Source organism: Hippoglossus stenolepis, chromosome 2 (genome assembly GCF_022539355.2).
Source record: "Hippoglossus stenolepis isolate QCI-W04-F060 chromosome 2, HSTE1.2, whole genome shotgun sequence".
NCBI classification, from domain to species: Eukaryota; Metazoa; Chordata; class Actinopteri; order Pleuronectiformes; family Pleuronectidae; genus Hippoglossus; species Hippoglossus stenolepis.
In genome coordinates, this window is record NC_061484.1 from 15,625,307 (window position 1) to 15,650,053 (window position 24,747).

The following is a 24,747-nucleotide window of genomic DNA, read 5'->3' on the forward strand; positions in this document are numbered from 1 at the left end:
TTTCAAATTTTTTTCATCCCCCCCCCCCTCAGAGACTTATCCAGACCATAGACTGATCCAGACGAACCCAACGGCTTCAGGTTCCTACAAAACCGTCCACATGGACTTAGAGACATTAACCTGCTGATGATGTGTTTCTTCTCTCTTTTTATTCCACAAATTCTTTCCCTGCAGGCTGCTTATTTCTCTCGGTGTCTCATCCTCACAATAACCTGGCAACAAGAGCTACAGCCTTTCTGATTCTTTCAAGTGAAAATGAAATGTAATTTTGGTCATATGTAAATATGTCTTGAAGAGCAGTGAAAGTGAACTTCTTACTTGTGCAGTCTGGTTCATTATGCACGTAAAATGTGAGATTGGGAGAAGTTTAGACAGTGGAACAGAGCGTCCTGAGCTCCAGACACCAGGGACTTCATGTGTTCCTCAGCAGCTACGCTCTGATGATGACATGGGAACAGTACTGGCTCATGTAGAAGAAGTTCAGACAAGATTTATAGATTATTGGGTTGTATCCCTATACTGTAAAGTTTTGCAATCATGGGAAAACAGATGTCTGGTGGACAGGACTTCAGTCCGACTCCTTCTGCCAAATACCACCATAATCGGATTTCTGCATCAGGATGTAGTTAAATGCAGGTCTTGCTTTCACCTGTGTGGAAATAATTTGTGGTGTGAAGAAGTTAATCTGCTCCAGGGTTCAAATTCTACCTGAGGGAGTAAATCCAAACAAGCACACAGAGGACAACCGCTAAAACTTGTCTGTCCTCATTTTGTTGTCATTCTCCACATGCACCAGTGTAGACAGACCAGTTGATTGTGTCTTACATGAGCTCTGAAAACTAACATCATTTAATACTTTAGCTGACATTTACCAACTAATAAGGTGACTATTTATCTTCCTCTCTGAACATCTGCCAAATGGACACATACATGAACAAAAATATTTAAAATGGATTTGAAATAAATAAATTTAATAAATTATAGTAAAAATTAATTTGAATAAAAAGAAAATAGAAATGGCCAAATGGGAACATAAAAAAATGAACATAATATTATTATCAAGAAATAAATGAAATGAGAACAAAAATAACAAAAAAATCTAAAGAAAAAACTGCCATGTGAGAAAACAAAAGAAAAAGCATATATTACATATTTATTTGAAGAAATAAATAAAAGTTAAAACTCTTCCAAATGGAAATACTAGAGAAAAAAATAATTACAAATTAATTTAAATAAACAAATAACAATACAATTCTGTTAAATGGGAACACAAAACTGAAATAAAAACTGTCATGATTGGCAGAGGCCATCAGAGGCAGGATGGATTTAATTTCCATACTAGACTCTTCATATAAAAGTGTTGTAATTGAACCACAAGCTGTCATCCTTTAAACAGATAGGTGTTATTGTTGACTGTAGTTAAATAATGCCATGCTATTAGGGGATTACTCGGCAGTGAACATCTGCTGAAGCCTTTTATCACCTGCCTCAGATGAGAGGAAGCTCAAGTGATTATGGCTCGTCTCATTCCTACAAAGGAGTTTTATAGAAGGACATTAAAGAGAATTTTTATACTTGATTAAAGTCTTCTTTTCTCTGACAGCTCATCTCTGCCTCTGTCTTATCTTCCCTCCGGCTGTGGTCTCTCAGTGAAGACCACATGGAAGTCTTGATCCACAATGGCCACCTTATGCTCCTGGAGGTGGGATGAAGATAGATAGTATAACTGCTTCCTTCCAAGTGTCTCTGCAAAACCTGGAAAGTCATTTAAAGAACTTTCTTTACTTCGTAGTTTTGACTTCATTTCATAATCCAGGCAGCACACGAACACATGACTTTGCTCTTTGTGTAAAATGTGAGCAAAATATGATCAAATGATTTTGTTTGAAAATGGATGATACCGGAAGGACGTATGTCATTTCTGGCTTCCATCAATGTTTGGGTTAGGAAACAGCTGTGGTATGAGACATGTTCAGAGCCTTTACTTAAATTAAAGTAATAACACCACATTGTAAAAAGTAAAAACTAAATGCTTTTAATCTCTTATTTTGTAAATGTATTGGCAGTAAATTGAACTTTAAGAGTGAAAGTAATTGTACAAAAAATATATATCTTATATATTTGATTCAATCTGATATGATGAGATTGTTCAAAGAATTTTACAAAATTTTCACTGCAAATTAATCACCGGATTATTTTGTAGTTGATTTATTGTTGGATTTGTAAAACTACGGAGAAATACCATCACAATTTACCCAGACACCTTCAAATAGTTTTGCTTCTCCAAACTATAGTTGAACTTTGGGAAACAGGTTAAAAATCATGTTTATCGAGCAGTGGACCATATTTTATAGTACATATTACATATGTTTTTATATTTCTGTATCTTTTTTCATCCTGTTTGGCAAATGAGTTTTAGAGGATTCTGGGGATACCTACAGTACAATGCCACACGTCCATCGATCCATCCATCCATCGATCCATCCATCCATCCATCCATCCACCCATCCATCCCTTATCTGTAGCACTTATCCCTTGAGGGTCACGGGGGGAGCTGGAGCTAATCACAGTTGACATTGGGTCACAGGCAGGCTACACCCCGGACAGGTCACCAGCATATTGCAAGGCCAACGTATAATGACAAACAACCATTACACTCAGCATTCACACCTACAGGCAAGTTATTCTCCAATCAACCCTCAACCTATATGTCTGGACTGTGGGAGGAAACCAGAGTACCCAGAGAAAACCAACCCACGCATTGGGAAGAACATGCAAACTGGGACTGGGAACCTTCCTCCTGTGACTGTGCTAACCTCCACACCACCAGACTCAAATGTAATAGCATGAGAGGAACAGACTGGGGTTAAGTTTAGTTAAACTCTAACTGTGGCTCCGAGTCCCTGAAAGCAAATATCTCCTTAGGGAATAAAAGTATCACTCTGTTACATAACAATGTGCAATGCTGCTCTCTGTTTTTATTATAGCACTGCTGAGATGAAAATCATTCAGGAGCTATATTATAGTCAGAGGGTGTGGGAATACACAGATGAGGGGAAGTATTTTCTCTATGAAAAAGTCTGAACAGAGGTCAAGGCTGCAAACATTATATCTGACCTGTGATTGTTTGTCGTGTTCTCGCAGTGAACAGTGAGTGGGTGCTGAGCTGTGCTATAGTTTCCCTTGTACACCACGTCTGAGTCAGAGGAGTTTTCTTTTCCGCCTCCGCAGAAAAGACAATCTAACATCCATTATGAAGTCTATTGGAAAGTTATATACAGAGGTAGCTGCTACAGAAGGGACCTCATTTAAGGACAGTGAAATCTTCCAGGAATAAATGCAGACGATAATTTCTATCGTGTAGATTTCATGCTCCAAATTTATATTCTGTCCTGGGAACTTCCTTATCTACAGAGATAGCATCTGTACAGGCTGTAGAATGAGGGCATCCTTTCACAGTTGTGTTACAAGCTCTCTCAGTCACAAATCTACTTTTCCTGAAGATATAACAGACAGCAAACCTCTTCCCTCAACAAACCCAGTGCCCTTCAGGGACTTCACACCGCAGCTTCCAACTTCTGCCCGATTCCCTCTGAACTGCCACTGCACATTCCCACAGCATCCAATCGATTACCACAGCCGTCACAGCAGGACTCCAGCCACAAACGTCTCAGGTTTTCAGAGGCTGTTGTTGCCGCGGGCCACTGGGGCACAGACCTGTCTCCTCCTGAAATGGCACACTGCAAACCTGCAGCGACACAATAACCAAGAAACTCCAGTAAACTCACACAGACTCTGCTCATCTTCAAAATCATAACCCCGCAATTTTTGGCCAATTTCTTTGTCAGGATCTCGATGTGCATAGGCTAAATCTGTGGAAAACAGAAAAATTATGTTTTTTCTACACAAGTATGTGATACATTTTTCTTTACTTCTTCAGCAAACCCTAAAATGATTCACTGTCTGTTTGAAATGCTCAAAAAAGCACAACTGGAAAACATCTGCAAATAGATACGAGGAACAACTGACCTACGACTAAAGATCAGAATAAAGCAGTCGCCTCTTCCTCGCATAAAACCAACCATTCACCCCACAACATGCTGAAGACCAGGAGTCTCTCCTCCTCTTCATCAGCAGATGTTCAATACAATACACAACTGTTTGTGTGCTTGCTTCTTGAGCTGTATTCACCATCCGATGTTGTACTTTCATAGGGTTTGGCAGCTTGTTCAACCAACAACTGAAACGTTTATGATAAGAACTAGTCACATTTGAGACAGAGTAAAGGTATCATGGTTTTTCAAAAACAATAAACAGTATTACTGTGAGTTAGACGTGTCTGAAGAAGTTATGTTTTTCATAAACATTGGAGCATCCCAAGGCTCAATTTCTGCATTAGGTCAAGTTTGTGAGATTTAAGGAATCTAAATACAATCATAAATGAATAGGATCTTCAAATGCCTCATCATGCCACTAACAGCTGGGGCTGCAACTAATCATTAATGACATCTGCCAAGGAGCTTATGTTTCCATGTGTGTTTGTTTGTTATTAAGCAGGATCGCGCAAAAGCTACTGAACCCATTTCCATGACATTTTTTGGAGGGGTGGGGAATGACTTAAGGAAGAAATCATTCAGTTTTGCTGCGGATCCAGATCAGGGGGCAGATCCAGGAATTTTTTTCACTCTCCCAAACATTGCGTAAAAGGGTGTTTATCCACATTTTAGTTGAGAATAATTCATGGATCATGCTGAATAATCAGGCATATTGAGGGGACTGATATCTTTTGGTGATAAATTTGGTGCAGATCCAAATAAAGTTCTGGATCGAGTGAATTTAAATGTGATTTCATGAGAGGGCCTTGACCGAATAACATTCTAGTTTTATTATTGATTGGTCTGATCAATAGTTTGAAACCCAAAGATATTCAGATGATATGAATAAAAAATATTAAATATATATGTTTATATAATAAGTTTAATAGAGAATCTTTTTTTCTGCTGCAGCTCTACTCTGCTTGTGTGCAGGTGAAATTATTAACAGCCGCACAAATAGATGACTGAAAACGACTTAACTGGCTTTGACTGAAATAATAACATCTGCAAAGTACATTGAGTGTTACTAAGATAGACCAAAGTATCTGTGTTCATCTCATTGCATTACTTCTTCAGTTTTAATCGCCTGTGCAGTTGCAGCTCTCTGATTGGTCCGCTCCTGATGCCTATTAATTGTGCGCCCTCGCGTGCAGGTGACGTGCGCGTGTGAGCAAAAAAAAACAAACAAAGCATGTCTTCCAAACAGAAAAGAGAAATCACTCGGGTTGTACTCGTGCTAACACTTCACCTCTACCCGCTGCAGCTCTGTCACTCGGTGAGCTCCGGGCAGCAGCCGGATGTTTCTCTCTCTCCCCGGGAGTCAGCAGGTGGCAGGTGGGGACAGACTCCTGGAGCGTGGCGCGCGGACGAAAAGACCCATCACAGCGCAAATCTGCGCAAAACCAGCCGGTCGGGTCTGCAGGGGCTTCGGTCTGAATCTGCTGCCTTTCTCGGGGAAACACTCCCACCTTTCATTTTACAGAAAGTTGATGAACGTGGAAGAAACGTAACGTCCAACAAGTTGTCCTGGACCGCTGGACACATCAGCACAGGACCGAAGGCCTCAGCTTTGGACCGTGAAGAAGGATATCAAGCTGATTTCACAGGTTGGAGCTGATTCAAGGGGAAACTGCACCTTATTTATATAAAAGTTAATTTACAGGTGTTGATGAGTCACAAGTGTTAAAGGGATAGTTCACCCCAAAATGAAAATTCACTCGTTATCTCCTCACCACTATGCTGATGGAGGGTTGGGTGAAGTGTTTGAGTCCACAAAACACTTTTGGAGTTTCAGGGGTAAACAGCGTTGCAGCCAAATCCGAAACAATTGGAGTAAATGTAATTCAAACTCGAAACAACTTCATTTACACCATGTTTTTAGCCTAAATGTTCTCTGATATCCTCTGCTGGAAAATTTTTGGGTGAACTATCCCTTTTAATGGGTGAAATGCTAAATTGGTGGAGTATACTATGCAGGAGTAGCAGAGGCCCAATCTTCATATCTTCTTTATTTTACATGCAGGTTTCCATGGAGTCCAGGGGAAGGTTTTGGGTCCATCATTTGACTCCAGTCCACATTTCTCTGAGTGGCAGGCGATGAGGCCTTTTGTGCAGTGTGATGAGAACGTCATGACCTTCACTGCTTCAGGACAAGGACTGACACACCTGTTAGTGGACAGAGGTAAGATGATAATATATTATATTACAGAGGAGTTTCGACTGGTGTTTATTGGTGAAAAGACCTAGATGCAATAAGCAAATGGAAGGAGTCAAGAACACGTTCTTGCCAAAGATCCTTGTGTTTCTTATAAAATATGAATGAAATATGGGAAAGTTTTACATTCATTAGCTTGTTTGCACCCTATTTCATGCTGGGGAAAACAAGTTCACCAGCAGCAAAACGCCTCATCCCTACAGTGCACTATCTACTTTCAAGACTGTTAAAGCTAGAGGATTAATCGATTGCTCATTTATGCTGTTAAGTGTCAGAAGAAAATGAGAAATCCCGATTCCCCAGAGCGTACAATGAAGTTATCATCGCTAATTTTGTATAACCAACAGTCTAACTCAAACCCATTCAAATAAAGACATCTAAAAGAACGGCACACAGTAGAGCACAAACCTACGCCGAGGACCAACAGTCCCCTTAACTTCAATCAAGCTGCACCAAAGTGCACACACTTATAGATGTCAGTTCCTTTAATATGTCTGGATTCTTTCATCAGGATTCACAACTAACTTTCTTGCGTTACAGAGGCAGCGTCTCCCATCTCTCTGTTCCAGCTGCCTCCATACTGTGGCTACTCGGTGAGGACGTCATGGAGTGACCTGGAGATGATGGTGCCTTACGATGCGTGTTACATTACACAGGAGGTACCAGCAGCCCCCGCATTGCATTTTAATCGGAAGCCTTTTTCCAAACAGAGTGATCATCGAACCCTCCTGTTGTTCTCGTTGTCAGAATGACAGTTATGTGTTGCCCATGTTGTGGTGGGACACTCCTCTGAAGCTCTCCTGCCCGGTGCAGCCGTCCACTCCTGCCCCTTCTCCCTCCCTCCCATCAGTCTTCTGCTCCCCGTACGGCATGGCGGTGCAGAAACATGGGCAGGAGCAGGAGATACCGATGCTGGGAGTCAAAGGTGGGTCGACCTTCATGTGGGTTTAATGTTGAGGGGTTTGGAAAAATAAATGAATGTAACAATTCTAATGTATTTAGGCCACCAAAAAAGTTCAATACAAAGTTCCACACTGCAGTTTTAAATGGTGCAGTACTTTCATAGTTTCAAAAAAGTTATATACAAAATATTTAAATGATCTTTAAACTGTTTTTCGGTAATCACTGCTATTATATACTTCTTTCCCAAAAATAATTTTTCAGATGGTTAGTGCTTCTCTTTCCAGATCCTGTTTCTGCCACCTCCATGCTGCCAAGAATATAATTCTGATCCTTTGCAGAGCGTTTTTATTTGTCGTCAAATTTAAATATAACCGATCCGAAAAACAGACGACATAAACTTATAATCATCCCAATTTCATTAACAGAATGAGACTTCAGAGATGTGTCATCTGCTTTACAGTGAACGGAGGCTGGCGTCCATTTGTATCTGAGGAGTGTGCGTATCTTGTCCACTCCAGACCTGACGAGCTCACCTTCTTCATCTCTTACAAAGCCTCTTGTATCACAAGCGGGGTAAGTTGTCTAAAGCCGTTTTCAAACATGAACTCCGAATAAATGTCCAGACAATCAGGTCCGTAAGTTCTCCTCCTTTCATATAAGGTGAACGCAGGAGATTCTCCGGGAACAACAGGAAAATATTTGAAGCAGGTGAGGGGTGGCGTCTGCGTAGAGCAGGCAGGGGGTAGGACATGATGTATCAATTCTGCTGCGGAAATCATGCATTCCTGTTAACATCACATCAACACCGGCATTGGCCTTTTATCACCAAAAGCAAAAAGTATTGTTTCTTTTTTAACTTTTACATCTGTTGCGTTAGAAATATCATGACCTTTCCGAGTTACTTGAGAATTCTCCGGACATTTTCCTGCTGTATTCTCACATGGGTTCACTTTCCTCAGGGGCTGGCAGGTAAAACTCAGGAGAATGTTTGGAGACTATCCATAGTTCCGTGGATGTCAAAAGATGTTCCCATCTCGTTTTTCTGTTTTGATGTTTTTCTCACAGGATGGACTGAGTCTTCAGCTTGTATTTAATGATCAGGAATACATCCTCTCCTGTCCAGTCAATCCTCAGTTTCACTTCATCACAGATCCTGTGAGCCCTGCACCCACCGACCATCCGCCACCCCTTCCTCAACCCCCAACCGAGGAGCAGATCCCTCAACTTTCACACTACTCCTACTACCCATACCCTGGTCTACACTACGCCCAGCTGCCCCAGGTCTACCCTCCTGGCCCACAGCCTGCCGAGCCCCCCACGCCCACTCAAGGTAGTCCTCCCGGGCCGCAGCTCCAGACCCTCTACCCCACAGGGCTTGACGTGACGCCTGAATCTCCTGGAAAGCCCCCTTCCCCTCCTTATCAGCCTCCTGTGGTGGTACAAGCTACATATGCTCCAACTCTTAGCCCAGCGCAGATTAGCCAATCCCACCAACTTCCTTTTTTGCCCCTCGGCCCTACTCAGTATTCATCTGGTCTGTATTACCCCCACATGCCGTTCTACTACCCTGCAGTGACACCAGCTCCGACCTCTGCAGCGACAACAACTACTACTACTACTACTACCACTGTTCCTCCAGGTACCCACCCACCCGGACCTCCAGTAAATCCTTACTACCCGCACTATTATCTTCAGATACCTTACTATCCTGCACCCACTGCAGCACCGGCTACTCTCCCGCTCACCTCACCTTCTCCTCCTCCTCCTCCTCCTCCTCCCACCTCTCCACCGAAACATCCTGTAGATCCACAACCGCCCTTTCCTCACCCATATTATCCCTATTATTATCCCTTCTACCCACCGTTCTACCATCCACCGTACCACCCCTTTCTGCCCCAGTATCCAGAGATTCAAACACCGACCATGACAGAGCCTCCCCCCACCACCACCACCACCACCACAACAACTACTGCTACAACTCCAACTCCCACCACCACAAGTACGACGCCGTCCCCCACAACACAGCCTGCTACACAGATGCCTCATCTCCAGTGTTTGATGGGGAGGATGGCTGTCTTCCTGCCTTTTGCTCACCAAGACTCCATCCAGGTCAAAGGTCAGAGTTAGTTTGGATCCAAGAGGCCTTTCTGTTCATGGGAAGTTTAGATCGTCATGTTTTTTTTATAAAAGAGACAGTTGTTGGGGAATTTTATTTGTTATCTTCGACGAAAACACAAAAGGTTCCATACAAACAGTTTCTACTCTCCAACACACCCAGTGCTTAGTGACTCAGGCCCTGCATCACAGTGAGAATAAATGAAGCATACACATTATTATTTTATTTTATACATATAAATATGTTGGGCTGCAGCGAACAACTCATTTCATTAACGAAAATCAGTCTGCAGATATTCCCATTACTTCATTTATTTCCTTTACTTAGAGAGTATTTGACTCTTCCCTTCCGCTGCTGTAACATGGCACATTTCCCCCACGGTGGGACTCAGGATTATTTTACCTTATCTTGTCTTATTATAATTTCCTAGAGCTTAAGGTGGTGTCTTAGAATTTCTTATTTTATCTGACAGTCTGTCCAAAATCTAAATGCATTCAAGTCATGCAAGTAAAGCAGCAAATCCTAACATTTGAGAAGCTAGAACCAGTGATCGTTGAGCATTTTTACTTGGTGATGGGGTGAAAAGTTGTAATGATGATTATTTTGACTTTTCTTAATGAAGCATCTTAAAGTAAAAGTGCACATCCCTCTGTACTGTCACTCCGTCAGTGTTCCTAGATCAGCCTGCAGACTGCTGGGAGTGAAGTTTATTAACTTTAATGTCAAAACATTCGTTGTTTCTCACCTCAGACCAAAGGAAGACGTGGCTGCCTCTCTCCACTGTGTCACCACTGTGTGGGTACATGCTGCAGATGGCTGAGAGCTCTGGTGTAATCCTTCACTCTCCTCTGCCTGCCTGCCACAGCCTGTCACGGGTGAGATCCTCCATGATGCTTCGTCACCGCCGCTGAATGTATCACACTTATATGACTGGACTTTCACACACTTCTGTTTTTTGCTTAAAGAAATGAGAAAAGATGGGGTTTCTTTGAGTGGTAGTGATGGGATGGAAAAATCACCCTTTATACCATAAGTCTTTTTTCAAATGGGAGAGCCTTTTTAGTTGGTAACAAATCTTTGGTTTTGACGTGCTCCTGTAAGAGGTAGTACATCCATTATACTATATGTTGAAGTTCACAACTTTTTATTGAAGAGAAAGTTTCTAAGTTTTCTTTTTTTAATTTGGAGCCCTAGTAGTTGTATCATCAGAGCTCCATATAAGCGTGTAACCTATACAAATCAACTTTCACGCAACATCTGCACACATTTCCATTTAATCATAAACTAAGAATGACATGATATCATTTATGTATTTAGACACAATGGATGAGGACACTAGTAGTACTATGATAATGAATATTGTTCAAAGTGTGTGTGGGGGTGGGTGTGTGGTAATTTTTAAGGCTGAATTAGTTTTGGTGCTTTTACCAGATTAGGATATTGTAGATTTTTATGTTTATGCTAACATACCTTCCTGTGCAGAAGTTTGAGGCAGTGAAAGTAAAGTGAGGATACTTTTGCAACAGAAATCTTTTTTTGTTTTTGCAATACATGATGTGAAAACACATAAACAGCAGTAATTCTTAAATGCATACTTGTGCAGTTTTTATGACGCTTGGCAGGCCTCTTGGAGAGACCTCAAAACAACTCCTCTGTGAATTTACTTGTTCATGATCTCAGAGTTTAACAATGTTTTTTTTTATTGCCCCCTCCACATGGGGGGGGTTAACATCCAACCTGAGTGATCCGATCACAAGCGTTCACTTTCATCTGTGCATATCTGTCATTAAAATGCACCCTGAATGTGTCTCCTGTGATCACTTGTGATGGAATCTTCCGCGCTCTATCTGCAAATAATCACGTACATGTTTTCTGTTTGTGACGACCAGATAATGTTGTGGTGAGCCAGTCTGAGTTCACAGATGTGCCTGTTGTCAATGTGTTTGTGTGGGAGAGAGACGGAGAGCGCGGAGTCGGGCGGGGCTGAGAGAGTCAATGATCTATGGAATGAGATTTTCCCCATTGGGAAATATAATAGAAATCATTATGTGGTGTACTGTATATAAATGGGTGGAGAAAATTCTGAAACTGCCATGATGCAGCTTAACAGTGACGCCACAAAATGAGAAAATTATAATTGATTGCTAATGCTGATGCATTTTTCTTACCGCTTGGGTTGTCTCTGCACCTACGATTTACCATAACGGTCCCGCTTGTGTATGGATTGCAGATGAGCTGCTCACATTTACGATTAATCCCATATGGACTGTATGCAGCTGTTCCTCTCCATGCATCTATATCTGTATTGGGTGGACTTTTATCTTTTAATGCTCATCAGAGCCTGACTGGTAAAAACACATTTTAACACGAACTGAACTCATTTTGCAGAATTTAAAAATACAGGAGCTGGAAACCATGTGTGGTTGTTGTTCATACTGACCTTATTGATTCGTCTCTCTTCAGACTCCCACAACCATTTCATTACCTCTAATGTTTTGGGATCTGTCCATGGCGCAGTATCGAACTCTGGAGCCACAGTGCCCATATGAAAGTACCCCTGTCACCCATGCACCAGTTACCCCACCTGCATCCACTACCCCACCCAGCACCACCCCCTCTCCAGTCCAGAAGCCGAAAGTCAGCTGCTCCCCCCATCACATGACTATAAAGCTCCCGTCAGGACCCATCTCTGGAATTCTTCTTGAAGGTTTGTGTGTGTGTGTGTGTGTTTGTGTGTCGCATACGGCTGGCATCAGCTCTGCATGCATTGAAATCTAACTGATTTCAGGGAGGCTACTCCATGGTGTACATTTAAATGTAGGGGAGGGGGGGCTACATCAATACAACTACATTTTTGATAAACTGCTTTTTCAAACTAAATAGATCTGTCCATCTATAATTTTGGCTCCGTTTCAGTTTTAATCCCTGTCCATACTAACAAGCCTGAAAACGCGTGACTCCTCACATACACTGGGTATGAGCATGCCGGTGTAAAAAAGAAGGCAAGTGCGTCCTACTTAGATCCCGCTGGACATGGGAATTATCAAAGATTGCAAAAATAATTTAATAATTTCTTCTCCTAAGCATGTCAGCAGACGTATCGTTGGAAAATGCTAGATTTAATATATAGCTTTTAGCAAATACAACAGGGTCAGCGGCGCTTATTTATCCATGTTGCGTTCTACACAGGTCGCCGAGGCTAATGTTGGTAATGTGATAGAACCTTGATGATTCAGCAAGGCTACGTCGTGACCGAAATGACACAATCAGCAAGAGGTTGTGAGTGTCTACATCATTTCCCAAACATCTGTTTCGCCCGTCGAGAAAAAAATTGCTGCTGCCTAAAACGTGGCAAGCAGCGTTTCCAAGTTCTCAAATTTAGCAGCTCTGAAACTCGTGAATAGTGTGGATGCCAGGCTGAGCAAACGTGGCGTATCCATAGCAAATGTAACGCATACGTCAAACTTAGTAGTAGGGATGTGGCCTTAAACCCTTGTCCTCCTCATGCTGAAAGCTTTAAACATTCGAAATACACAAGCATTTTATATTTCCACTTGTACTTGTTTTCAGACATGAAAGGGAACCCGATGAGCCTTCAGGATGCCCCAGAGCACTGTGGGTATTCTGCAAGCAAAGGCAAAGATGGCAAAATCCAATTGAGTCTCCAGCTGCAGTCACAGTGCCACATGAGCGTGCAGGCAAGTATTGACTCGGATCTCACACTGAGCACATGACCTTTTGTATAATTGACCATTTGCTTTACCTAATAACTCTTGTGTAAACATTTTTCTCTAAAAGGGTAACATGTACATAATCTCTATCGTCTACATGACGATGAATGGGAGAAAGGAGGCTCAGGTTTCTTGTCCAGTTGTTGCCCCAGGTTCCGGCAAAGGTAGACGGGTTTTATGTTTTAACGTTATTCACTTTGCCAAAAGGTGTTTTCTCCAGCCCATTCAGAGTTATTTTAACCGCAAGGCTGACATTTGTCGTGCCGTCCCACAGAGTGCAGCCTTCCCAGCGATCAGCGTCTCCCCTGTGGACCCGCGTTTGTGTCCCAGCCACAGTGCCTCTCCATGGGCTGCTGCTTCAGCAAGCAGTCCGATGCCTGCTACTACCCCATGGATGGTGAGCTGCAGCTTGTGTCCCCCACTAGCATGTTCACGTCACATAGCTGAGTCTAGTCCAGCTGTGCAGCATGATTCAAGTTGGCAGTGAGACAGAATGTGAAAAGGGTATAAGAAACCTTGGGTCTCATTATCAATTGCCTCCTGAGATTTCTGACCTTTTGTGCATCTGACCTTTACGTGTGTGTGTGTGTGTGTGTGTGTGTGTGTGTGTGTGTGTGTGTGTGTGTGTGTGTGTGTGTGTGTGTGTGTGTGTGTGTGTGTGTGTGTGTGTGTGTGTGTGTGTGTGTGTGTGTGTGTGTGTGTGTGTGTGTGTGTGTCCCTCCTCCAGAGTGTACTATTGACCACCACTTTGTCTTCTCCGTGCCTGCCTCCATCACCGAGCCCCCTCTCTCCCCCGCCCATCTTGTTGCTGGCAGCAACTCCACCTGCAAACCTCAGAGAGTCACTTCTGACTATGCCTTGTTCAAGATCCCAATGGACGGCTGCGGGGCGCGCCGAGTGGTGAGCTTTAATGAATGGACATTCTTTATATCGTCAACAAGCGATGAGCTCACCCTAAAAGTATGTACATGTTCTTGCATGTGGCGGATCTAGGATTTTTCAAAATCAAGGCCAATATGGGCCCCAATTTACACAGAGGGCCCAATTATGTGTCTCAACCTTCATGCATCATTCAGGATTCAATTATCAGATATCAGACATCAGCTTGGGCCAAATACCCCCTGGCCCTGCCCCTGAATCCACCCCTCTGTTGTTGACAATTGAGTATTCATTAGTTTCCATGTACTAACTGTGTGTGTGTGTGTGATGCTGTCCTGACAGGTGGTGGGGCAAATGGTCATCTACATGGTGGAGGTCATTAACAAGGTTCAGGGAATCAGTGTCAACTACGGCACCATCACCAGAGATTCTCCCGTCAGGTCAGAACATGCTGCTGCTGATTATCAGAGTAAAGTACCACAGTGCTGAGAGGATGCAGCAGTTTCACTCTGAATGAAATACTGTAACTAATGTTTCAAACAGGTTTAGCGTTTTGTAAATCTAGTTTAGTGAGAAACGCCTGCAATAACTGATCTTTTGTTCAGTTTCCTGCTCCTCCATCACATGTTTCCCCATCTCTCTTTTATACCTAGAGATAAAATCTTCCTATTTTATTAAAGTTAAACCTCGACTGCCCAACTGACATAGGCTAAAACATACGTTATACAGATATATCTAGAGGTGTAAGACCTGTTCAATTTGATCACAATGTTTACAGTGGGATTTTAGCACAGGATCGTTTCTGTCTTTCATCTTCTCTCTCCCTGCATTTCCTTCATATTTAGCCATCATCGATGCATAGATTTATGTTACTTTATTTCTGGTGTCATTCTCAGGTTTTTGGTGGAGTGCCGGTTTCAGCCGGGCTCTGTCCTGACTGTGAGCTACCTGGTTAAAACTCCCACGCTCGGCCCTGGAGTTCAGACCCAGGAGATGTATGGAGTCCAGCTCAGGATTGCCAAAGGTAGACGGTCTTTGTTTAAACACTAACTGCCATTTTACATTACTGAAAATTTACTTTTGCAGTGGGTTTTTTTCCGGCAACACAAGTTTACTCCTGCCAGGAGGAATGGAAACTGATAATTGAAGTTCCACATGAATGATTTGAACTTATCCTGATCAGGAGCTTCTACTTTATCTAAAGTGAGGGAAAGTTGCTTTTCTGATCTGCAGTCGTTCCATTACACTTCATGTCCCAGACCCTGAGTACAGCAGCTACTACCCTCAGTATCACCAGCCCCTGCAGATGCTGCTGGGGAAACCCCTCTACCTGGAAGTGCGGCTGCTGAACGCCCCGGATCCCGGTGTGGTGCTGCTGGTGCACTTCTGTGTGGCCTACCCCCGCTCTGGAAAATCGGTGTGGGTGCTGCTTTACAATGGGTGCGTCGAAACATCAAAAATATTGAGCTCAGCTATGACTATATTTATAACGGGGAGATTGAAGGGAAGTATAGCTGTGAGACAGTTGGCCTTTTAATCCAATGTTAATCCCTAGATGTCCCAACCCCTTGGATCCAGCGCCACACCAGGTGGTGTTGTCTGCTCCTCGACCACCTTCTCCTCGGGGTCAAACCCGCCGCTTCACTATCAGCACCTTCCAGTTCCTTCCTGATGGTGAGTTCAAGGACCCGAATGAAGAGGTAAGGATGAGCAGAGTCCCTGAAATTCTAGTGTTAATATTTGCGTGGAATATTATAGCTCTTAGTTGTTGATTATGTTGTGAGTCATTTTCCAGCTGTAGCCTATTGATTTACTACTTATTGTGCAGACTCTGAACTAGAAGTCTGGCACAAGTATTTCTACTGTAAGGCTGCTTGTAAAAGTTAGGAGTAGAAAGACATTTTTGGAAATGTGCATATTTGCTTTTTGGTTAGGGTTAGGGTCAGGGATTTGCTAAGACATGGTTAGCTTAGCTTGGCATAAACAGTGGATGTACAGTATATAAAGATGGACGACACGACTGCTCCCCAAAAGTGAAGCCAAGGCATCTTGATGGCAAACCTGGCTGCAATATAGGCCATAATGTGCCTCCTCCATGTTCGTAGATGGGATATGGCCATGTTTTGGCGTTTGTATCTGGATAGTGGGAGGAATTGGAGACGTATCGTCTATCTTTATATTGAGTTTACTGTAGAAACAGCTAGCCTGGCTCTGTCCAAAGGTAACAAACAAAACATCTTCATTTAATCCAGTCCAACCTGAAATGTCAACATTACAAGGGATCATGAAATGCTAGTAGGGAGTTTATTGTTCCTTTTTCACTGTTTTTCAGTCTTAACTAAGCTGGCTGCTGACTGGGGCTCTACATTTTACAGACACATTGGGAAGCGGTGTCACTCTTATCTCTTTCCCTGCAGCAAGAACATTATCGTATTTCCCCATATGTCAGATTGTTGCTTAAAGCATGCTCATGGTTCTCTTACAGTTTGTATGAGCTGAAGGAAAGAGATGTAAAATAGGCAGCTGTCTGCTCAGAGCGTGCATGCATTTTCCCCCTGGTAGTTAATTAAGTCTTATCGTAGGATGGCAGTTGGCATTTTCACCTCTGATCCAATTTAGTCAAATGTAAACTCGTGGAAGTAACCGTGTGTTCTCTTTGTGCAAAGTCACACCGTTTATTTTGGCTAAAGGATGCAGTGGGAAATAGAAGTATTTACAGCTGAACCTCTAAATCTCAAGGCAGCATTCATGACGAAGAGATGTGGAGAGACCATTTTGTAAAGTGCAAATTCTGGCCAATTCTCAATTGCTAGCAGCTGCTTGTCACACTACATTGCACCCACACTCTGGAGACTTTGTCTAATCCCGCTCCTCTTTCAACCCCTCAGATCTACTTCATGTGTTCGACTGAGATCTGCTCCCCACGTGACGGACCTTGTGTCGAGGGATGCTTCGGCCAATGACGGTGAGGAGAATTCGCCCTCTGTCCTCGAATCGCCCGCCGCTTTCTCCTGAACTCTGGAAGATTACATGGAAACACCCATGAATGGGCTGCATTGCACTGATCTCGGCCTGAGAGCGAGCAGCGGCTGCAGCTCCATACGACAGCAGGACAATGATTTAGTAATGAGGGCGGTTTTGAATTATTTATTAAGCCCGATCCATTTCCTGTTTTTCAGTTACGACATGGAAAGCGCTTGGAGTTGGTTGAGACGAGGATTATGATGATCATCCGGTGAGCAGAGCTTGAATAGTGTTGAGCTCCTGTTAAAATACTCCACTGTTGCTTTTGCTTTCTGACTGTGTCTAATCTGTTCTCCTGCTTTTCTTTTTTCAGGCGTCAGACAGCACTCATTTAACTGCCAATAAAAAGCTCCTAAAGGACGCTGAGGGTGTGTGTGTGTGTTTTTGTTCCTGAGCCTGCAGCCATTTGGTTTTACAGCAGGAAGTGGCACTCCATCCAAAAAGGGGGGCAACATTGTTTACATGAACACTTGGCCCCTCTGTACTGAGTCTCAGTTAGACACTGGCCTTCTTTGTTGTTCATCGTGTTGAATTTGCTGCATTAAAAATTGACAGTTGAGTAAGATAACTGGAGGTTTTAAATATTAATAATATTCCTTGAATCCCAGAATAAGTGACGAATCATGTTTGAAAGGGGACTTCAGAATATTTCCACCTTGGCTTGAATGTGCAAACATGAGCAGATTAACCTGCTTGCAGTTTGTAACCCATGCATTCAACAATCAGCCCCCACTGTGCAGTGTGCACTTCACCCCTTTGTTGAAATATTACAGAGCCCTTTGTTTACTGTGTTGTTAATTGGATTAAACAAATTAGTTTGTGAACAATATCAGACACACTGACAAAGGCCCCTTTCAAGACACAGCCTCGAGATCAATAAATCAAGACCCCCCTTCATGTCTTGTATTATGTCAGATAACCTCTCACTATAAAGTACAGTGCAGCTCAGGGGAGATGTCTACTTTAATTGGTCGGTAATGAGGTTTTGTGTACAACAACTTAAATGTGATTTATTTTGCTTCTCAGCCAAAGAGCCTCACAGACTTAATAAACAAACACCAGGCAACTATACGAATTTACATCTACACAAACGGGTAAGAATGTGAATACATCAGGATTAATGTTAAAATAAATACAACAATTAAAGAAACTGTTTGGGAACCTCTGTGAAGCCGGTTATATTTTAATCTGTGTCTGTTTGTCGGTTTGTTTGATTTGTCAGCAGCATTAAAAATTGCCAAACATTTCCACCAGACTTTATAGAGGTACAGGCCATTACATTTAAGTGTGAATGCAAATTAAGGTAGGGACACAATTCTTTCATTTCTTTTATATTTCTACTCGAAGAACTAGATAATCATGTAGGATTGTTCAGCTTTGGTGGATATGAGCTACTTTCTTAACTTTTGACATGAGAACATTAATACAACTCGTATCTTTTTTTAAATCAGATTAGCTTAGTTTATCTTAAAGATAGGAAACTATAGTGGGAACAGTCATACAGCTGGTCAAACTCTGTGATGATAACAATCTGTCTGACAGAACCTCTGGAGCTCACTTATAAACAACAGGTTTATGTGGATAATTGAGGTTATGAGCTGGTCTACTTCTTGTCTGGGTGTAGTCCCTTCCTGAAGTCTTGCTGTCACCATGCCAGGTTAGATGACAAACTTTATAGACTGTAAAAGGTTCAAAAACTAGTCCGGCATGTTTTCCTCTATAAAATTGCAAATTGGTGTTTTCACACTTGTTTTTTCTACAAGATAAGATACGATAAGGCAATCCCTTGTTTATTCCCATTGAGGAAATTTGGCTATTACAGCAGCCCAAGTCCAGAATGAATAATACCTGTATTTAAGAATAGAATAAAAATAAGAGAATAAAATAGAACTATATAAATTAAACTGATCAATCAATGGGTTAATCAAGCCTCATAGCTTTAGATGGGCAGATTTTCTATTGATTTTCTCAATTAATTGTTGGTAAAGAAACATAATTGTTGAAACGATATTAAATCAAATTCAAAGATTCCAGTCCAGTGGATGCAGGACTACTTGTTGGCTGGGCGTAGTGACTTCCTGAGGTCTTGCCCTCATCGTGCCAGAAAACCCAGTAAAGACTTTACAAGGTTAAAAAAAAAACTAGTATACAACATAGTTCTCCAAAAATGGCATTTCTTTTCTTTTTTACTCTTGTGTTTTTGTTTGAATAAATCTTTTTAGTTAGGCCTTAGCTTTAGAGGGCCCGGTAGTTGTTGCTCCTGTTTCTAGTAAGCTACTGATTTTATCAACCCTCAGCAAGGAAGCGTATTTCTGAACATGTTAAACATTAAATTAAATTATTATGGTGCAGATAATTTGGGTTATGTGCAGGACTAGGTCTTGTCCTTACTGTGCCAGGCCGTCTAGTTAAGATAAGATAATCCTTTATTAGTCCCACAGTGGGGACATTTGCAAGACCTTTAAAGACTTGATTAGGTCTTAGCTGTAAGGGATCTGGAAGGCCTCTTGATTCAGTATCCAGTCTTCTACTGATTTTCTTCACTCTCTGCTAGGATGCATATTTCTGAAAATGATGATCTATTGCTTTAAGAAAGGGGAAGGGGGAAGGGGGGTGGCAGCCAGCCCATTTAAATCCTTACAAATCAGGATTAGGATTTGAAAGAAAAAAAAACGAAATATCAGCTTTAGCTTGTATTGTAATTAGCTGCAGCAAATTGCCTTTTTGAAGTTGCGCTGCCTCTCCTGGTGGCTCCTGACCACTGGGTGTCATCCAAGCAATAAAAATGCCAGCGGAACATACGGCTGCTGCTGCATGCTGCATGACTCACAGCTGGGCTTGTGTGCGAGAGAGGAGACCTTGGCCCGTGTGTGCTGGTTGTGTAATGAGTTAGGAATGAAATGTTGCAGGGGCCGGACTTCACGGTACACCCATTCCCTTCAGCAGAGGAAATAAAAAAGGGCCCCTTTTTAGCAGAATAGAAACATGTACAATTTAAATGTTTTTTCTGCAGAATTGTGCACCACTAGTGAAGATGATGGTTGGATTTCAAGGTTTAAAGGAGGAAGAGTGTGAGCATGGTCTCTCAAGGCCTTCACACTCACACACACACACGCACTGAGTGAAATGTATGGAGGCACTGCGGCACCACTGCGTGTACTCATGGCCGCCTGGTTGTGCGTTCAAAGGGGAGAAGCGGAAGATAGGAGGAGGGGAATGACTCCACCGAGAGAGTAGGAGGAGGAGGGAGAGAGGACGGTTTCCTTTTCTGCAACACGCTGCCACAGCTCACCGGGAAACGGAGCGGGGGAAGAAAATAATAGGCGAGAGAGAGACAGAAAGAAAGAAAGAAAGAGGAAGACGATTAGGAAGAGGAGGAGGAAGAGAGGGAAACACCGCAGCCCCTCTGTCTGTCCGTGCGTCCTTTAGTCGCCGGCTGTTTTTTATTTATTTAAAAAAAAACAGAAACCCCTCTCGTCCCCTTTTTTCCTTTTTACCGCGGAGCCTCGCAGACTAACATGGGGGCAAGAGAAAGCTCCTGAGGCGGATCGACTTCCAGAGCGAGCCCTGCTATGTGGAGCCAGATAAGACGAGAGAGGAACCAGGCGACGGGGGAAGACATGTTGAGGGCTCCGCGCTCGTCTTGAGGAATCACGCTGACGAGCTCCCTGAGAAAAGACAACAACAACAGGAAAAGAACCCGGGAGGACAAGTGGACAGCAGGCGGTAGGCTGTGCTCAGGAGCCAGTGGTTTTCATCGGTGTTTATTCAATTGGTTTGTTGTGATCCGAAAAGACGGAGGCCTCTCAGGCAGCCCCGCAGTACATACATCCACGGCCAGCAAACGAGGGGGCTACAGCTGGGAATCGAGCCCGCAGACCGTCGGTTATTCCAGGGGACGTTTTCTCCATTTCAACCGCTGGAGTTGAATTATTTAATTGGAGTGTTTTAGATTAAAAAAGACATTTCCAGATACATCAACTCTTAAGGGGGTCATACAAAAGGCCCAGTGCAGCGAGAAGCTACCTGGCTGCATTTATTATTATTATTATTATTATTATTATTAATAATATTATTATTATTGTTATAATAAAAAAGACTGTTTTAACTCCAGGCAGCACTCAAGGTGCACAGGAGGTTTTTCAGCCCAGAGAGAGAGGACACAAAAAAAAGATTTTTAAATGTTAATGTCGACCGACGTCGCCTCCATCATGCTGCCCGTGTCCCGGGGACTCATGGACCGGGACAGAGAGCTGGACGCCATGGCCGGGGTGCACGCCAACCCGGGCGGCGCTCCCGCAGCCGTGCGGGGCATGAAGCGCGGAGACCCGGAGCCCGACGCGCAGACGGCCGCCGTTCTGGTGGACTCGGCCGGCGCGGAGTGCAAGCGTCCCCGCATGGACGGTTCGGGAGGAATCGGCGAGGTTGGTCAGGTGAGTGTGTGTGTGGTGGGGGGGGTCTGTTTGTGCAAAAAAAAAAAACAGCAATGCAGAGACGATCATATCCTGCTGTGCACAAGCGTGGTGCAAGGAAGTCGTCATGCATGATACTAGTATCATTTCATCAAGGAATCTGCTATCCTCCACGCCACCATGCTTTCATCTATTAAACCATGCTTTCGTGTTTAACCAGTTTGCCTGTGTAAATTGAGGCTGCATTTAGTGTTATGCAGGTAGTTGCAGCTGTATCTGCAGCACAGGGGCCACCACTGGGCCCAGTCCATTCCCAGCACTGCAGGGAATACCTCCACATTTCTCAGCTGGACGTGCTGTGCAAAGGGAGCATTGCAGTGGTCCACTCTGAATGCAATCCACGGTGTCCGCTGAGCTGTTCCACTGTGGCTGCTACATTGCACCTCCAGGCATTGACTTCAGGTTCGAGAAGGAATTGCAACAGTAATTTGTTGCAGTACCAATTTGTATGAAGTCGACCCGCAGTGTTTGCCGGGTTGTTACATCGGAGCCCAGAGATCCTGCTGCTTCACAGCTCTTCAAAGATGCTGTTCTAATGAATAATATCAGTGGAGCCCAGGCAGAGTTCCAGCAGAGGGTAGGGAACGTAAACAAGCTCGACCTTTTTATTATGCAAAAATCCTCTTCACCATGTGGCGTAATGCTGTGGACAACGTTTGGAATGGAAATTGATGTCAGTGTTTGCTTGTGTGATCTTTTTGGAAGTGGAGGGGCCGATGCAAGGACCTGCACTTTGATTGGAATGCAATGCAACCAGCCCAAACGTAACTGCATTCATTCTCAGTGGTGTTATCAGCATTTGTGCTGCAGTGTTTGGCTCTGATTCTGCATTTAACCTCTTGTAACCTATATTTCTTTTTAAATGTCAGGGAAATCTTTGTGCTGTAATATTTCCACAATCGTCAAACATGTCTTGATAAAGCACCAAGAGGAGGACAGGAGGATGCTCGGGACGTCGTTACAGTATATTACAAAGGGGCGAAGCACTCCTTTTAAAAAGATAGAAAGCTTTCTCCCCCACCATGAAAGCACCAGTAATGGAGGTGAAGTGGTCTGTTTGCTGCTGTTTGGAAAACTAAATGGATGGCTTTACATCGCCATGCTGTCTGCGTGTGTTGTGTGTGTGTCTGCGTGTGTTGTGTGTGTGTGTGTTGACAGAAGGGCTTAGGAACGTAATGCACTTAAAAACAGATGTGAGTGGAAGACTTGTTTGTGTGGGAGAGAGAGAGAGGCACGGATCAATAGCTTCAGCACCTAAAATGTATTGAACGTGAGCTGGCTGGACAGTCCGGAAATGAGAGTGGGAGACATGCCCCCTCCTCCTCCTCCCCCCCTCTCCTCCCTGCCTCTCAGTTGGTGCAGGAACAGATTTGCCCTATCACTGGCAGTAAAGAGGCTTTGTTTCCAGCTAATGGGATCACATCTCATACTGGAGGGGGCATTATAACCACACTGATCTCTGAGATCCTTATCTGAGGCAGGGATCTTTCACAACACACAGGCTCATGCACATACACACACATCAGTAAGATCCACATGAAGATTATACCGTATTTATACATGTATAGAGCGACAATGATTAGTCAATGTAGTGACTAGTCCACAGACAGAAAAATAACAGGCAACTCTGTTAATAATTAATTGTTTCAGTCTTTTGTTTCTTAAATGTATTGATTATTGATTTCCTGTATTTTTTTTTGGTACATATCTTAACGTTTATGGCTGTTGGTTGGACAAAATCAGGCATATGGCGATGTCATTTTGCAGTTTTAGAATTAGAGGAGACTATTTTATACTATTTTCTATAGAGTAAATTATCAATAGATAAAATGATCAGACAATTAATCAATAATGAAAATAATAATTAGTTGCATACATTTGTTTTTCCACTGCTATGACATAAGTTTGGTGGCCCTTTTTCCCATCACTTGTCGTTTGAGCTGCACACAATGAAACAATCGTCCTCTGATCAAACTGTGTTTATATAAAACTCTGGTGTATTTTAATTTCTCCTTACCTGGTGACGCCAGTAATACTCTACAAACAAACTGGGATGTGACATCCAATTTTCCTGCTTTTTAAAAGCACTTGGCTCTTCAAGAAAAAAAATCTATAAAAATGCACACAAGCACTTCTGTAAAGCTAATCCTCAGAGGAGAGTAAAGGATGGAAAGTATTACAGAAACCCATCCCCTGGCTCTCGTCAAGCATCGTGTCTCTTTTCCTCCATCCTTTCCATCCTTGATTTAAAAAGAAAAAACACATTTATTTCCGACATCACAGCAGGAGTTGAACTCTGACCTGTAATTCAAGCCAATACAATGGGGTGTGGTTGTGGTAGAGCAAGCCATTTAAACGGCAGCAGCCTAATAATGGGATCCTTCCCATTTGGCTATTGACCCTGCTGTTTTTCTCATTAACTGCTAGGGTGTGATGTCATCGCAGTGCGGGGGTGGAAAGCGCTGTCAAGTCAGATTTGCTAAGTTGTAGCGGAGCAGCAATGCATGTATAAGTCTGTGCAGCATGCACTACATGACTGAGTGTTCAGCTAACATGCAAATACAGCCAGTGGGAGAAAAAATAAGCTGGGTGCATTGAACAAGTTCAAATGTTCACTGCTGCTCATAGAAATCAGATGTTGACCTGGAGCTGACACGGTGTTCATCCAATAATGTAGAGTCTAAATGTCTATGAAGCTTTTGAATAAGCTTCCAACAGGAGGGTTCACAGTAAAAATAACTACACGTCTATGTTGCATTCCTCTGCAGCGCCAGCAAAGTCCTGCATTTTTCAGGACAACAGGAGACTCGTAACACCACCCTGCGTCTCCAGCCCTGCTCAGATTTTGGGAAATGTGGAGAGGAGGTTGTCGGATTCAATATCCATCCGGCGTGCTGCTGAGCAGCCCATGTTTTGTTGTCACTCTGCGGAGGAACCGGGACTCTCTCTAACCTAATAAGGTCTTGCCTGCGGTGACAGCACTGAGGACAAATGACTTGACTAGGACATTAATGTAGGTGGATCACCCCTCTGTACTTTCATCTCGGGCCCGGCTCTGAAATAGAATGAAAACGTCAAGAAAAGAAAAATGCACTCCTTCTGCGAGTTCAGAATATTTATTTAGTTTAGGACCCTGTTTTTCTGTGATAAATCGCCAGCAGAGGGACGGTGCGCTCCTGTTCATACCCGGTGTTAACATCTGTTGCAGGTGATCCTATCGTCCAGATCTCACTTCTGCTCTAGATGCAAATAAACACGCAGCTACATCAGCTCTGTTCACAAGACCAGATGATGACAAATGACGACAGACTAT

The 24,747-nt window shown here is 43.1% G+C and overlaps 2 protein-coding genes across 7 annotated transcripts in view; both read left to right on the forward strand.

Moving 5' to 3' along the window:
* Window positions 1–5,236: 5,236 nt before the first annotated feature.
* On the forward strand, window positions 5,237–17,323 carry LOC118117505. The gene is made up of 19 exons (XM_047341876.1): window positions 5,237–5,701; window positions 6,118–6,276; window positions 6,850–6,968; window positions 7,057–7,234; window positions 7,673–7,785; window positions 8,278–9,328; window positions 10,079–10,203; window positions 11,792–12,035; window positions 12,899–13,026; window positions 13,127–13,223; window positions 13,334–13,456; window positions 13,787–13,959; window positions 14,281–14,378; window positions 14,835–14,962; window positions 15,198–15,378; window positions 15,494–15,638; window positions 16,827–16,903; window positions 17,118–17,173; window positions 17,276–17,323. The coding sequence occupies exons 1-17, from the start codon at window positions 5,287–5,289 to the stop codon at window positions 16,899–16,901; spliced, it is 3,552 nt and encodes a 1,183-aa protein (XP_047197832.1). The 5' UTR covers window positions 5,237–5,286; the 3' UTR covers window positions 16,902–16,903; window positions 17,118–17,173; window positions 17,276–17,323.
* A 2,658-nt stretch (window positions 17,324–19,981) lies between these two features.
* Window positions 19,982–24,747, forward strand: part of rbfox2 (RNA binding fox-1 homolog 2) — a 38,205-nt gene continuing 33,439 nt past the window's right edge. For 2 of the 6 annotated variants that reach the window (XM_047341902.1, XM_047341900.1), the window contains exon 1: window positions 19,988–21,395. In XM_047341902.1, coding sequence (XP_047197858.1) covers window positions 21,144–21,395 — 252 coding nt within the window. In that variant the 5' untranslated portion in view covers window positions 19,988–21,143. Of the gene's footprint in view, window positions 21,396–21,867; window positions 22,012–24,747 lie in introns of those variants that run through there. The other 4 variants (XR_007034690.1, XM_047341901.1, XM_047341899.1 and 1 more) reach the window with 4 other exon arrangements.

Coding starts and splice junctions, on each gene's coding strand:
- LOC118117505 (XM_047341876.1), top strand. CDS start 5,287: ATGTCTTCCAAACAGAAAAGAGAAATCACTCGGGTTGTACTCGTGCTA. Junction 13,960..14,280: donor GCTGCGGGGCGCGCCGAGTG/GTGAGCTTTAAT, acceptor CTGTCCTGACAG/GTGGTGGGGCAAATGGTCAT. Junction 15,379..15,493: donor TGGGTGCTGCTTTACAATGG/GTGCGTCGAAAC, acceptor GTTAATCCCTAG/ATGTCCCAACCCCTTGGATC.